General features: G+C 37.5%; 1 protein-coding gene across 1 annotated transcript; it reads right to left on the bottom strand.

The window, feature by feature from the left end:
- Nucleotides 1–1690: 1690 nt before the first annotated feature.
- On the bottom strand, nt 1691–14580 carry LOC121320074 (transmembrane protein 165-like). The gene is made up of 6 exons (XM_041258252.1): nt 13712–14580; nt 11712–11937; nt 10909–11084; nt 9621–9803; nt 8611–8716; nt 1691–4327 (listed from the first exon to the last, which is right to left on the bottom strand). Exons 1-6 carry the CDS (start codon nt 13838–13840, stop codon nt 4251–4253), a joined length of 897 nt encoding a protein of 298 aa, XP_041114186.1. The 5' UTR covers nt 13841–14580; the 3' UTR covers nt 1691–4250.
- Nucleotides 14581–14633: the final 53 nt, after the last annotated feature.

The raw sequence follows: 14633 nt of genomic DNA, 5'->3' as shown, positions 1-14633 counted from the left end.
GGTGGTGGCAGCATAATGTAATTGGGATGCTTCTCTTCAGCAGGGACTGGGAAGCTCGTCAGGATAGAGGGGACAATGGATGGTGCAAAGTACAGGTGAATCCTTGAGGAAACCGGTTTGAGTCGGACAAGACTGAGACTGGGGAAGAAATTCACATTTCAGCAGGACAATGACCCAAAGCAAAAGCCAAAGTGGAGTTGTTGAACAAGAAGAGAATTAATGTTCTTGAGTGGCCCAGTCAAAGTCTTGACTTGAATCCAAATGAAATTTTATGACGAGACTTGAAGACTGCAGTCCACTGATGATCTCCAACAAACTTACCAAAACTGGAGCAACTTTCCCTTGAAGAATGGGCAAAAATGTCACCATCCTACTGTGCAAAGCTAGTAGAGACCTATCTAAAAAGACTCATGGCAGTAATTGCTGCAAAAGGTGCTTCTACCAAGTACTGACTTCAGGGGCTGAATATCTTTGCAACCAGTAAATTTCATTTTGTACATTTTCTTTGCAAAGAAAATGTGTGTGTGTATATATATATATATATATATATATATATATATATATATATATATATATATATATATATATATACACACATGCGCATACCATTTCTGGACTTTCAAGTCTCCGGAAGGGCATTGTCATTATATTTAAAATTGGCAGGAATAGAGGCCACTACAACCTTGATTACCTTTGTTTGCAGAATAAAATAAAATGCAGGCATATTCACATATATCTACATATAGAACGTTCTCTGTTCCAATGAAAACAGTATAAAGAGTTTGTCGGGTCCTTTGATTAGTCCCTTACTAAATATTAATATTGCCACATGTACCCCGAGCAAAATGTAAATACCCTATCTGTCTTTTAAGTACACAAGTTCTGTATTGCTGTTGATTCATCATCACATATACTGTACCTAAATTACTTTGGAATCGACGAGCACTCATACATAACCAATTGGGTAATTTCTTGAAAACATGATGTTTGCTACAATGATCACTGATACTGTAACAGACTAACAGCAAGAACAAGATTTATAGTGGTGATGGCTCTGTATTACACAAAAGTCTGATTTATTAAAACATCTTTGGTTTGCCAGTAGTTTGACATTGAAAAAAAAACAAAACAAATAAATGTAGGGCTGGCCCATATATACATTTTAATAGTACCTCAAGCACAATTTATTGGAAATGGTATATTTAATTGATCACTGCTATTGCAGATGCCTGAATATCAGCACCAAAACACCCCAAAACTAACCTGTGCTTGACAGAATGTTGTTTCTACTTCAGTTTTTCACCTTTGAAAGTCCGTGTATCCATCTTTCAGCATAAAAAAGAAAGTATTTGTGGTGCCACTTGCAAACTTAATATGGCTAGATATCAGTTGATCTCATCTAGGATGAAGTGAACAGGAATATAAATCAATGCATTCCGGACCAAGTCTGGAAGCATCTCTAAAATGCTATGAGGGTAACTACAGAGTAAATGCTAGGTATTACAGAATACTTTATACCTTCCAGGTAGTGATCAAGGACAAACAGAAATACCTGATAGTCGTGTAGTTAACAAAAAAAATATTCAAAGTAGCACCTGGAAGGTCCGGTATTTCCCAACACTGTCCACCCTGGAGGGTCTTATTGCACTTACAAATTGGGTAACTGTTACAAAAAAAAGACAAAAGCAAGTTTAAACAGATAAGTTTTATTTATTTTTAATACTGATGAGTAGATGGCTCAAGGATATGCTTACTTTTTCTATTGAAAGTTAATGTCCCCCCTCCCTGCCAAGGGTACTAGCCAATGAGATGCCAGGAAATAAAAAGCCAATTTTCAAACTATATGTATTCCACCTACTCCCAAAATGCAAGTTTGAGTTTAATAAAAAAAAAAATAAATAAAATAAATCATGTAAATTGGTGTTTCTTTGGCTGTTTTAAATTGTTGCTGATATTACAGTAAGTTAAAATGTTCTAATGTGCAATAAAAATAATAAACCCAGGTGTAATTACAATAAAAATATATTGTTCTTTGAAAGTGTTTATTGGAGACAAGAGAAAATGAAATCATGTTAGATCATATTATATGTTCTGTCGTTTTTAATGTTAAAGCTCTGAATCTTTATTGGTGTTCTTTCTGTGTCGTATTGTATGCATACTATTTATTGCACAGCATTTTCTTTGTGCTGAGCTTATGAAATAACAGGGTTTTGCATGCATTAACAATTTAATTTATTCTCATTACATTTAAATGGTAAACTCTGGGTCAAGATTCATGTATAAATGAGCTATTTGATTTTAGAAGTCTAACTTCACTCAGTCAGTACATAGCAAATGTTTATGGTGCTTTAAATATGTGCAATGCAAAAAAAAAACATAAAATAAAAAAAACATTTAATGAGGTACACCATCCTCACATTAACATACACCCCTTCCTCCATTTCAGTATATAAACACATAATAAAATACAATATATATAATAAAGTATTTTTTTTTAAAACATGTCTCTAAGGATAAATATTAGTGCTGGTTATGACATTTCTGCTATATTACTCCATCGGCTGTGCTGTGGTGATTTTCACTTGCCACATGATGAAAGACTGTCCGGTATTTCTATGTAAATAGATTCAGAATTGTGAAAGGGCTGAGCATATTTGGCACTGCAAAAACCACAAGAAATCTTATGAAATGAGGTACGCAAATGAATAGGTTTATACATTTTAAAGCAGCACTTTTAGGATACTTCACTACTTAAAACATACAAATAGACCTGTCTGGTAAGAATGTATTAAACCAATTCTCTCCCTGATCACAGAGAATGTATGGTTTGTACAATGTACAACTTTAAGACCACAAAGTTGGTTCATTACAGTAACTTTGCATGTATTCAAGACTAGTAGCATGTTCTGAGCTAAAAAAACAGCAGTGATGTAGTTTGTTTTCATTTTTGAAAAAAAAAAAAAGTCTCCTAGTGTTCCATTTATAGGGCTTGTACGACACTGTGTTGCATGTTGTAACTGGACATGTACCGATGTAGAATATGTACCGTATTCCTTTGAATTTAAGACGCAGCCCAAATTTCCTACTCTCAATTTGAGGAAAACATAAATATGCATTTGCAAATATACAACCTCAAATACGCATATGGAGGCACTTTGCAACAGTCTGCTAACACACGAAGCATTACAGTTATGTGTGGCTTTTCATTTCCAGTTGTCACACTTGTTTTTCTCCCAGTTTGTAAACTGTGGTATTTGCTTGGCATGTCGAAAACTATGGGGGTCTGCTCAGCATTTCCAATCTGTCCAAGCTGGTACAGTTTGTTAGAAATGCTGAAATTGTAAAAGCTTCTCTTCAAATTCCTTAGGAAGCTAACGGCAATTGAAAATTGTTGCTTGTGTGTCATGAATGATTCGAGACCAGGATGGAACGTTTTGGTTTGTCTTTTCTCGGCAGTAAGTCATGTCGCTGTTTGTGTACTCTGGCAGTCACATCTTTTGTTGGTGGTTTAATACATGCATCACTATACTGTAATCGATTTTAAAATGCAGGCTATTTTTGAGAAGAACATCTTAAATTCGATGGAATACAGTAAAAACACTGCATATTTAAAACATGTAAATATGTAAATACCATAAATTCAAACACATCACCTTTATTGTGGCACAGTTGGCTTTTAAACATTTTTTTACATGTATCGGTGTACAAGCAGATGTTTTCTGCAAGATTATAGTAAGTCAATTATTTCCTTTCAGTTTGCTGCAGTTTATCAAATATTGACAATGTAGTACAGTATCTTGTAAGTTTTCAACCCAGCAATGTAAAAATTCCCTGATGTGCAATACTTCATCTTAAAAGAAAAAAAAAATCACAAGTTTAAAAAAAAAAAGAAAGAAAATCTCTACACTGGTTTGTATATTTTAAACCAACAAAAATACCTTGATGAAAAACATCTGGAAGTTATACTGAATTCAGGGTTTAAGAGTTGGTGGCTAATAATTTATTTTGCTACTTTTTTTTCACATGGCTGCAGTGATTGGATAAAAAAGTAAATCCTCTAATAGCACACTGATTCAGTGAATGGGTTGCAAACTCACAAAAAAACACATGGGATCTGTAACCGTGCTATACTCATTCAGACCTTTGACAGGGTATCTAGCCTGCCGTTTCTAGAGTAGAACCACTGTACATATATACAGGAGAAATAATCTTCTGTTTTCACCCATGACCTTGGGGATGAAACTTTAAGGTTAAAATCCAGCATCTGGTTTGATGAAAAGTGCAGAGAATGCAAATGCCAAGAACACAATGCCACCTACAATTGTAACTGAAAAAGAAAAGAAAAACACATTTATTAAGAGTTGCATACCCACTAAAGATGAAGTTAGTGTTAGCACATTAACCCATTAAGTACCAAATACATTGTTCTATGAAAAAGCAGAACACAAGCTGCATTTATGTAATTTGATACATTACATTTAGACTTAACTTTTGCAGTTAAAGTTAGAGTAAGGTATCACAAAAATATAGTTAGAAAGAAAATTAAAATAACAGGTAGATGCCAGTTAAAAATACAGCAAAAAATTGAAATGGTACTTAATGGTTAGGTTTCAGAGGCCAAAGAGAGATACATTTGTATCATAATTAGACATTAATAATTTCTAGGTTTAACTTTTATGGTGTCAGGATTTTTTGCTATGAATGTGCAGAAATGACACAAAAAAATCCAGAATTTCTTGGAAATACCAATAAAGGATAACATAGCAAGTTAAATTTAGACATTACATTTATACCCAGGTATTTAATTTATTATATATATATATATACACACACACACACACATATATATACACATATTCAAAACCTCATTACGTGTCCTACTGTTTGAGTGTTTGTTGTGTGTACGGGTGTGCAGGTAGCTGTTGATTGTGGGTATTTCTTTGCTTTTGGATGACTGAGGGGGAATTACCTACTATTGGAGCAAGAACTGCATTCTTTTTGCACTGCAAACTGCTACTTCGCTGCCACTGCTGAAAGATGCAATGCCATTGTGCTACCAGTCTGGATGTATTCACAACCACGTCATCTCCACATTACTATCTTGCACCTGCAGCATCAACCCGGGCCAGCTGAACTACGACTGCTGGAGACGACTTTTTGGTTGGGATTTTTGTAATAACTGGTTCCCCAAGTATCCGTTACAGAATTGGTGGCTCGCACGATGAAAAATTACTCTAAATTCCAATAACCACTACACCCGTATTTCACTTGCGTCCCTTTTTATTCCCATTACAAAGCAAGCTGGCACCACAGACCCCAGGATTGTAGTAGAACTTCACTGCTGGTCTCTTTGTTACCCACCACGGGGTCTGTGTATGAATTAACCCAGTTGTCGAGTGGTTTGTATGCAAATGAGTCTAGGGCTGAAGAGGATTGTGGGGATGATGAGGCTGAGAATGTGAGCTTGCTAGAATTTGAAAATGTAATTGAGGTTATAAATAAACGCGTGGCAGATTAAGAGGATGAAGTTCGCACTGCCCAACAAAGCAGTATAAATAGAGAAAAAGGCTTAGGGAGATATGGATCAGAGATTCGAGGAGGTTGGAAAATTTAGTTTCTTCAACAGCAATAGAATATGAGAGAGCAGTGGTTGACTGTTTTAAGCACCGGCATAGCTGGTGGGAAACTGAGCTCAGGAAAAACACTAAAAGAATTAGCATAACTAAAACACAGTTCAAGGCCCGAAAGCACATTTGCGGGGCTGTCTTTGGCCCCCATGGTAACACAGAAAAAGGACAGCAAACTTCCAACTAAAATTAACTTCCCTGAATTTGGAGAGGGTCAAACTAACTCTGATGCAGCAGTGTACAGAGTACAGTGTATCTATGCAATATTTTCAGCACTAAGACCTATGGGAGAACAGGAAAAAATGTCTACTTTGTCTTTAGTTTTAAAAGGACCCGCTAAAAGCTGGTAGATAGCGGAACGGCCACAAGCAGGCCCATTTTAAACTTTTCTTAAAGCTTTTTTTGTCAACTGACCTAACTGACTCTAAGACAACTTATGACTACAGAGCTACCTGTATGCGCTGGAGACCTGACATCAAGGAACCAGAACCTCAGAGGAGGACTTTAAACAACGACAACCCCAAGCTTACAAGTAGCCTTTGCTGGACCTGAAGATTGTGACCGAGTTGGAACCTTGGTGGAGTGGGACCAGTCAAGTGTGAAGCAATACTGGGCCAAGGTCAATGTCCAGAACCCAGCAGAGAAGAAGAACACCAAATACACCACAAAGAAAACTGCAGAGGTCAGTGTCATTCACGTGATGCCAAAAAGCCAAATCTGTCAATGCGCACCACTCTAACCTTTCCCACTTGGTGGTGAAGATTGCAGCCCAAAGGGTGGACAGTCCAGCTCTTAGACAGAGGCAGAACCTTCTCATTGATGCAAGACCAGCTATGGAGGAAGATTAGGACTGAATGGGAACCTAACAACCTGTTATGAGCAAACTTTCGCTGTCACTGACGGTTAGTCACACGAAATCACTCGGTAAGGCACATGTCACTCTTGATTTCCATGGGTGGTTCTGGTCATTCAACATCTTTCTCATGGCTGACCATCATCTGGCATTTCCTGTAGTCTTCGGGCTAAACTTTCTGGAGAGAACCCAGTCGAGATTTCAAGCACAGACGTTACGGAGTGAAACATCAAGATCAATATCACTTTTATCCCTTTGTAGAGAGAGTTGAGTGGGTCATCATGGTGTGTGGGAGATACCGGAGGTCATGGTCTGAATGTGTATTTCGCAATGCAACCCCAGCCCTGTGTGAAAACTGTACCACCAAAAGGGGAAAAAACAGCGTATAACCTGAGAGGTCACAGAAAGGACGTCCTGAGTCACTGCCCTCACCTTCATCCCATCAGTCGGATGAGTTGAAAAAAATGAACCAGTGGTCCACTGTCTAACCAAGGCCTAGGAGTAACAAGACAAAGTACCAGAGGAGTCGGGCTACAGCGTCGCCCCCTTGAAGCGCACCATTATACAACATCAACTAGAGCAGATAATTAAAGATGGAGTGACTGAGCAGTCATCTTCAGCCTGGTCATCTCCTGTGGTCTTGGTGGAAAAGAAAGGATGATTATATTGATTACCAACGACTCAATAACAAGAAACACTGATGCCTACCCAATGCCTTGGGTCCATGAGATCTTGGGAGTTCCTCCAGGGTGCGTCTGTGTTCAGCACTCTTCACTTTAGGTCAGGATATTGACAAGTGGCTATGGAGCCATACAGCATTCAGAAGACCACTTTCATTACTCCCTCTGGTCTTTACCACTTTAAAGTGATGCCTTTTGGGCTAAAGAATTCTGCAGCGACCTTCCATTGCCTGATGGAGCAAGTGCTTGGTGACCTGAAGGGCCAGTGCTTTCTTGTCTACATTAGCAATATCATTATCTACTCTCCCAATGAAGCCCAACATTATGAAGACCTTCATCGTGTCTTCGACCATCTTCACTCTTATCTGGACAAATGCCACTTCTTCAAAGTCTCTCCCTTAAGGAGGACCAGCAGTTTTTGATTCTGTCATGTTGATATTAGAAATGCATTCCACGCTTTGCTGATCTTTCTCTTCCCTTGAACAACCTTAAGAAAGGTGTACTATGGAAATGGACTGGTGCTTTCCCTAGCCACCCAAGTGTTTTAATTCTCTCTTTTTTTTTTTTTTTTTTTTTTTAAAAAAACACCAATAGCCAAATCATGATACTTTACATGCTTGGCCAGGCAACATACAAGGCAGCGCTGTATGAATTTTTAATTAGAGCTATACCTCTAAGAGACAGCAATCCCACAATCCCTTGCTATTAAGGCAGAAAGAGGGAACAAGGAAGGGAAATTCAAAACCTCAATGCGAGTCCTATTGTTTGAGTGTTTGTTGTGCGTAACAGGTGTAGACCAAGTGGATACAGGACTACATTCCCTCAGGGTTGGAATTAGAGCCAGGATGGGAAACACCTGGCTCTAATAGAATGAGACACACCTGCCTGCCGTTAAGCAGGCAGGTATATAAAAGCGGGTAAAAATGTGAGAGGGCTGTCTGTGTGAAGGCTAAGGCTTGTGAATAGACCCAAGGGGGTGAAACTGTGTAACAAAGGTATTGTAAAGTGTGTACTGTGTGCAACTTGTATACTGTATGTAAGCCATCTAGTTAAGGACTAGGAAAAAGTTTAGTTTGTGCTCCCACTTGGAGTTAGGCTTTTGTTTTGATTGTGATCTGTGTGAATATAAGTGCAAAACTACAGTTTATGCGTCAAATATTTCAAAAGGCGCAGACCAGCCACCCTGCAGTTATGATCTTTCCCATTTGTACATAGTTTCTCTGGTGTGTGGTAATAAATTAGTTAAGGCTGAACCGGTGTGTTTTTTTTTATTTTATTTTGCTGTTGGCTGGTTTCCAAAGTGTGAATCTGTCCATTAATAGGGAACTGTAAATATCACAGAAAATGGTTTCCCTTTTCCATAATACCAAGGCTTTATCAAGTTACTGTAATGCTTTACTTCTGCTCAACTACAGCTTCATGTATTCCCATTAAAATAATAATAGCCTACCGGTTCTGACAGATATTTTCTGTGCTATCATTCTTCCTCCAATCACTGCAAGTCCTGTACATAAGCAATGCCCAAGTGTTCCACCAACTGCTACTCCAAAGGGATCCTAGAACAAATGCAATGTAAAGGTTTTAACAAAACATTTTATTTATAATATTAAATTTGTTTTAGCTTTATAATAACTAATGATATAATAAACTGTGGACTATTAGGCTATGGCAAAGCCAACAGTAGAGGTAACAAACTCCAGCTTTATCCAGTAGTTAAGCTAACCTATCAACTCTGCTTTTGAGCATGGACTGTGGAAAACTGCATAGTGGACTGCTTTCTTCAAGGAATCAAGCAACATAAATGTTTGCAATTTTTCAGAGTGGTTCTTATTGTAATTACTAAAATAGATTTAAAAGTACAATGCCTAGGTGTCTCTTAACAGATGTCTATGTCAGGCAGCTAGAACTAATGTAAGCTAGATCAGCCAAAGCACCCTCACCCTCTAGTGCACAGCAGACTGCCAGCAAAACAAAGGGAAGCTTGACCCAGAGAGGCAGAGCCATAGATGGTGCTCATAGATGGTGCTCACAGTTACTTCAATAAAGACACTTTGACTGACCCGTGTTACATGTATCTATGACAGGCAAATAAAACTGAAAAGCAGCTCAGAATAATAATAATAATGTAATTCTGAAATATGCATATTTCCTAATTATCCATTGTTGTTTTGTAACTATGTTTTTATTAATAATAATAATAAAAGTACCTAAGTAATTGCAATAAGAACTTAAAATGATTGCAAACATTATAAAAGGTAAGGGAACAGTCAACAAATTAAAGCAAAAATTTGAAGCTACTTATTTTACTATTTTCCAGACAAAACAAAAACTATTATTAGAACACTACTTATTTCTGCATCATCACCAAATTAGCTTGTACATAGCAGGCTCTAGCTGGAGCCTGTATAGTTCTTGGCTAGCTAACTACAAGCATGCAATCAAATAGAAGACTCCAAATACCTCCCTTGCTGCCAGGACAATCGTTGTTAGCTGAGACCGGTCTCCCCATTCTGCAAGAAACGTGAGTGTAAATGCCTGAACGAAGATTGGAGAAATGATATTGTGCCAGCTCTTCTGTGGCATCATGCTTCCTGCCCCAGCTTCAACATCTGGGCTGCCGTTCACCAACTTGGATCTCTGGAGCTGCAATATATCAAATACATTACCACCACATCATGCTATTTAAATCCTTGTAATGTTCCATTTGTAATCTGGGAGTTAATCTTATCTACTCTATACTGTATGTATAATGCAAGTTCCTGATATCATATGTATATAATTCAAAATAAAAACCGGGTTACGTAAAAGACATACAAAATACTACACAGGTATTTCTTCATTGTATAAATTGAAAGTCATATGCGTTTTCTAATTTTTATTTTTGCTTTGACGTGTACTCATTAACCCTTCGCAGTCCATTTATTCAGCACTTGTCAGGCACGTCAGGTCCAATTTATTTTCATACACGCTGTTTATTTTACACGCGCGGTCTAAAATTTTCACCGTAAAACAGGTTTAAAAAGGCATTGAATCGCAAAAGGACACTCAGTACTGTATCTCCAGCCAACCCCCACCCTTTGTTTGCTGTATTTTTCACACACCTCTTTATAGATGTGCATACAGATAAATCCTCTCCTGATCACTCGTTTTATCACCAAACTCCTCATTAATGCGATCCAAGTCATTATTTTATTACTACACTTCATTCGGCTACTATCGGTCTCACTCGACCATTGAAAGGTTTTCTCAGCTTTGTCCAGAGAAAAGATGACTAAAGACCTGCGCTTTACGTCTTTTTGATGAACCGGAAAGGGAAAATTATAATGTCGGACCTGGTCCAACACAGGACCGAAAAGGGTTTAATCTGATACTGTTGTTCCAAACGTTGTGATTTTTTTTTTTTTTTTTTTTTTTTTTTTTTTTTAGTGTTGGACAAGTAGAATGGTTACCTGGTAAGGTAAACCTGACTGTTGGGAGGATATTCAGTGGTTTATCAAAATTCCTGCCTCCTTACCAGCCTGCTGGTAACTGAAAAACTGCTTTCCAGTCTACCCACAATATATTATGTATCAGAGCAGGCTGGCACGATTAGAACCTTAAACACCACATTAGTAACTTGCCAGAATTCTCAAATTACCCTTCAATAAGCTAATTCTACTTTTACAACTGCAAGTACACATTGGTATATTTGGGAACAAAGCAACCCGAGATGAAAGTGATATCAGAACCCTAGACTTGATGCACTTACTTCTTCATCTTTTTTCTTAATCTCTGCTTGCACTTCCTCCAGCTCTTCCTGTCCCTCGTCAGCACTCATTTTCAACCCCTCTCGAAGCATTCGGATGCCAAATATAGCAAACAATGCTGTCGACACATAGTAGGTATATATTCTGGGGATGATAGTCGTGGCATACCCAAACAGAACTGTAAAAGATATTATTTTAAAAACATTAATCCATATGTCATTCACAGATGCTGGCATATTTCTCTCCTTATGCTTTGATCAAAAATGTTTACATTTCATTGTTTTCTTGATTTTGGAAAAGTTTTCTACATCAAATGAAAGCTGTCCTCAATATTATATCAATGCATTTAACACATTACACTTTCATAATAAAGCCACAGTACTGTATCAGCTTAATTTTTAAACTTTCTAAAAAAGCACCCTTCATATGATAACGGAATCTGGACTACCATACAAATACTTTCGAACAAAATAAATAGGCGCACCCAAAATGCATGGTAACAAGGTCACATTACAGAAGAGGTTGTACAACCAGAAATAACAGTGGTGATAATGAAGCGGTAACTTCATCACAGACCACATTACTTTCAGTAGAGCCTGCAGAGGTTTGGCTTGTTAAACAGCAAATCTCAGCTCTGCGCTATATTTTCATGTGATAATCACGACTGGGCTATATAATTGCGCTATTAGGTGTACAATTAAAACCATTTCCAGTCTGACTTGTGGTAAAACTTTTATATCGTTAAGCTGCACACTGGTAAAACTGACTTAACTAGAACACCATTCCCCCTTAAAACTTTACTAACCTGATAAACAGGTCATCACCCCTAGTGCAAGCATTGCTCCAGCCAGCACGGTCAAGCGATTGTAGCGCATGGCCATGATAGCTGCAATAAAGAAGGTCTTATCACCCAGCTCAGAGACAATGATAACAGATATTGCAGCCACAAAGGCATGAATAAACCCCAGGTTCCCTTTGGTGGCAGCATCCTCACCCACTGCTGGACCTATAAGAAGCTGGGTAGGCAACTTCTGCAAAGAAACAAAACGCAGACATATATAACAGTCCAGTGCAAAACACAACTCGAACCAAGCCAAATGTAAAGACTTTTCTTTTAGCTTATTATAAATGGAAACTTGGTTGAACAGTACCATTCAACAGTCAGCAATAAAAAATATTTCCAACGTGTATGAAATTGTCACCATTATACAAGATGTTAACAAGCCAACCAGTGATGTTGCTTTTATTTCATCCAACACCTGCTTTTGTTTAATGAATTGTTAACATGTCATAAGCACTATTATTAATATTTTCTGGATAAAATATACAATATAGTAAATAGAATAATAACAAAAGTTTTGTACAATTTTAGCAAAAAAAAAAAAAAAAAAAAAACAGGAAAGTTCATTGATTGAAATCCAGAACAGGTGAATCTGAATCCGTTGTAAGTATTGTCTTATTATCATTGTTGCACCGATTAGGATTTTTTTGTGATAAAAATAATTGACAGATACTGACTCTGATTAATACCATTTTTCTTCATCATTAATAATACAAATGCACACCAGGATTTCTGTGCACTTGAAAATGTACTTGAGCTTTAACAAAATACAAGCCACAAACATTTTATTTGCTGTTTGTATTTTGACAGGTCAACTGCCAAAAGTGAATTTAGTAAGTTAATATTTATACATGCATTGATGGGGTGACTTACTAAATTAGTGGTATTCAGAGTTAAAGCTAAACTAAAGCCTGCATTTAATATAAACGCATACATTTAAACCTGCGCTAAACTTAAAAATCTGTGTTTTAGAATTTGTATTCATAGTGCATCATTTAACACTGCACACATGAAATACAAATTAAAATAATCTAACCTTGAAAAGTGGTTTTATTTTGAAATATTGTATGACTGTGTTCAAAGGTAAATCAGACATGCTTGTTTCAGATACAGCCTAGCAGAAAACACAAGCACCAGTGTTCAAGAATTTATTTCCTAGATCATTGCGTAGATTTGTGTTACAAATGCAGTTAAAAATGTAAAAGCTTGTATGGTTACACTATACTGTATGTATACCAGCCAGTTTCTTATTTACTACTGGTACCTGATACAAAGCAAAGGTCCAGGAAACACAGACGATGAACTGCGCGAAAATAATTGGAAAGTGCAAGCACACAACCAGTGGTTGTGCATAAACACCGAACATATACACTGCGTTAACATGAGCAGTAAAAGTTAGCAAATCACCCCTGATTACTGGAACGTATCACTCCACTGATCGTTCTTGGATTCAGTTTAGTTTTCACTGATAGTAGGGGCATACAGCCACAATACGCGTTCAATTAGACAGTAGATAAAGGCTTAGAATAATCAGTTAAGTGCTTGGACACATGACGTGGTGTAGCACTTATAGTCAAGTCCAGAATCACGTTTCATCATGGCACAGTAAAATTACATTCAAACACTCTTCTAGTTCTACGGCTATTTTCCTGTATATACAACTTGAGAGGATGCCTGTAATAAACAAAAGTCGACACACGTTATAAACCGTTCTGTTTAGCTTCGATCTTTTTCTGACAAAATCCACCTTTGGGACGCTACGTTAATATTCATAAGGGGCTTAATAATAAAGAACTACACGAGTCTTTGTCGTGAGGAAAGTTGTAACACCGCTTACTGTGTTGGAAGTAGGAAGCAATCTTCCGCTTATGAAGCACTTTATGCACTGCAATAACGATGCGCTGCAATTAAATATGCGGTTTGCATGTTTTATTAGTGGTCGGTCTGCTGTCGGCTGCTCTTACCTCTTGCTGTGGATGAGACTGCTCTGGTATATGCTCTTCCTGAATACCGCGGACTCCGGCCGACGACACAAAGATAACCAGCAGGGCTAAGGCGACATTACCTCCATACCTACCAGTTTTATATAACATCTTTACAATTAAAATAACGTCCTAAAATCAGAAAATAGTGCTACAGTAAAGAAAGAATGAAAAACGATCTTTTACTCTATATACACATTATTGTTTAAGGCCGTCTCAGTTGTCTGCTGAAAACTAACCGGACCGGCTGTGCTTGAGAAAATGCTGCTCACGCCAAACGGCGATCAGCAATATGTTGCCACCCCCTTTTAGTTTTTTCAGCCATACACTTGCAGACAAAAGCATGACAGCACACAGCACTGTACTGCGATTAGTTAAGAGTGTTGTCAATCACATTGCGTCACATATTCCTTTTTTAAAGTTAGGTCGATACTTAAAAGGAAGTAAACGAGAAGCCATTGAAACCACAACTCTTATCAAAGAGCTGTGAACCGCAGCGTTTCCAGGTTCAGAACACCACACTTAAGGAGTCATCAGTTAAAGCTTTGTTGACATTTATGTAGCAGCTAGGTACAGATGGATTTTTAAAAAAAGTCAATATGCGACTACTGCATCTCTATTTAACGGGGGAAATGGACATTGTCTTCATTGTAATAGTATGTATAACTGGTTGATAAAAAAAAGAAATAAACACCTCCCATCTGTCTAAATAGACTTTCCCCAACATAATCTTTTTGTAAGACGGTTTTATTTACAATGGGCAACATGGCATATTCGACACAACAGAAACGTCTGATAGTAGGATCTATTGGCGGGTTGTTTAAGTTTCCTCAATAACTATTCAAACAACTTGAACATTTGGAGTCGTCTTTTTTATTTATAGAAAGTTGACATTCTAAAGCTT

The sequence above is a fragment of the Polyodon spathula genome, chromosome 1 (assembly GCF_017654505.1).
Source record: "Polyodon spathula isolate WHYD16114869_AA chromosome 1, ASM1765450v1, whole genome shotgun sequence".
NCBI lineage: Eukaryota > Metazoa > Chordata > Actinopteri > Acipenseriformes > Polyodontidae > Polyodon > Polyodon spathula.
This window is presented reverse-complemented; position numbering and strand designations above follow the sequence as displayed.

Coding starts and splice junctions, on each gene's coding strand:
- LOC121320074 (XM_041258252.1), bottom strand. CDS start 13,840: ATGTTATATAAAACTGGTAGGTATGGAGGTAATGTCGCCTTAGCCCTG. Junction 11,085..11,711: donor GGTGATGACCTGTTTATCAG/GTTAGTAAAGTT, acceptor TATCTTTTACAG/TTCTGTTTGGGTATGCCACG. Junction 9,804..10,908: donor TTAAGAAAAAAGATGAAGAA/GTAAGTGCATCA, acceptor GATATATTGCAG/CTCCAGAGATCCAAGTTGGT.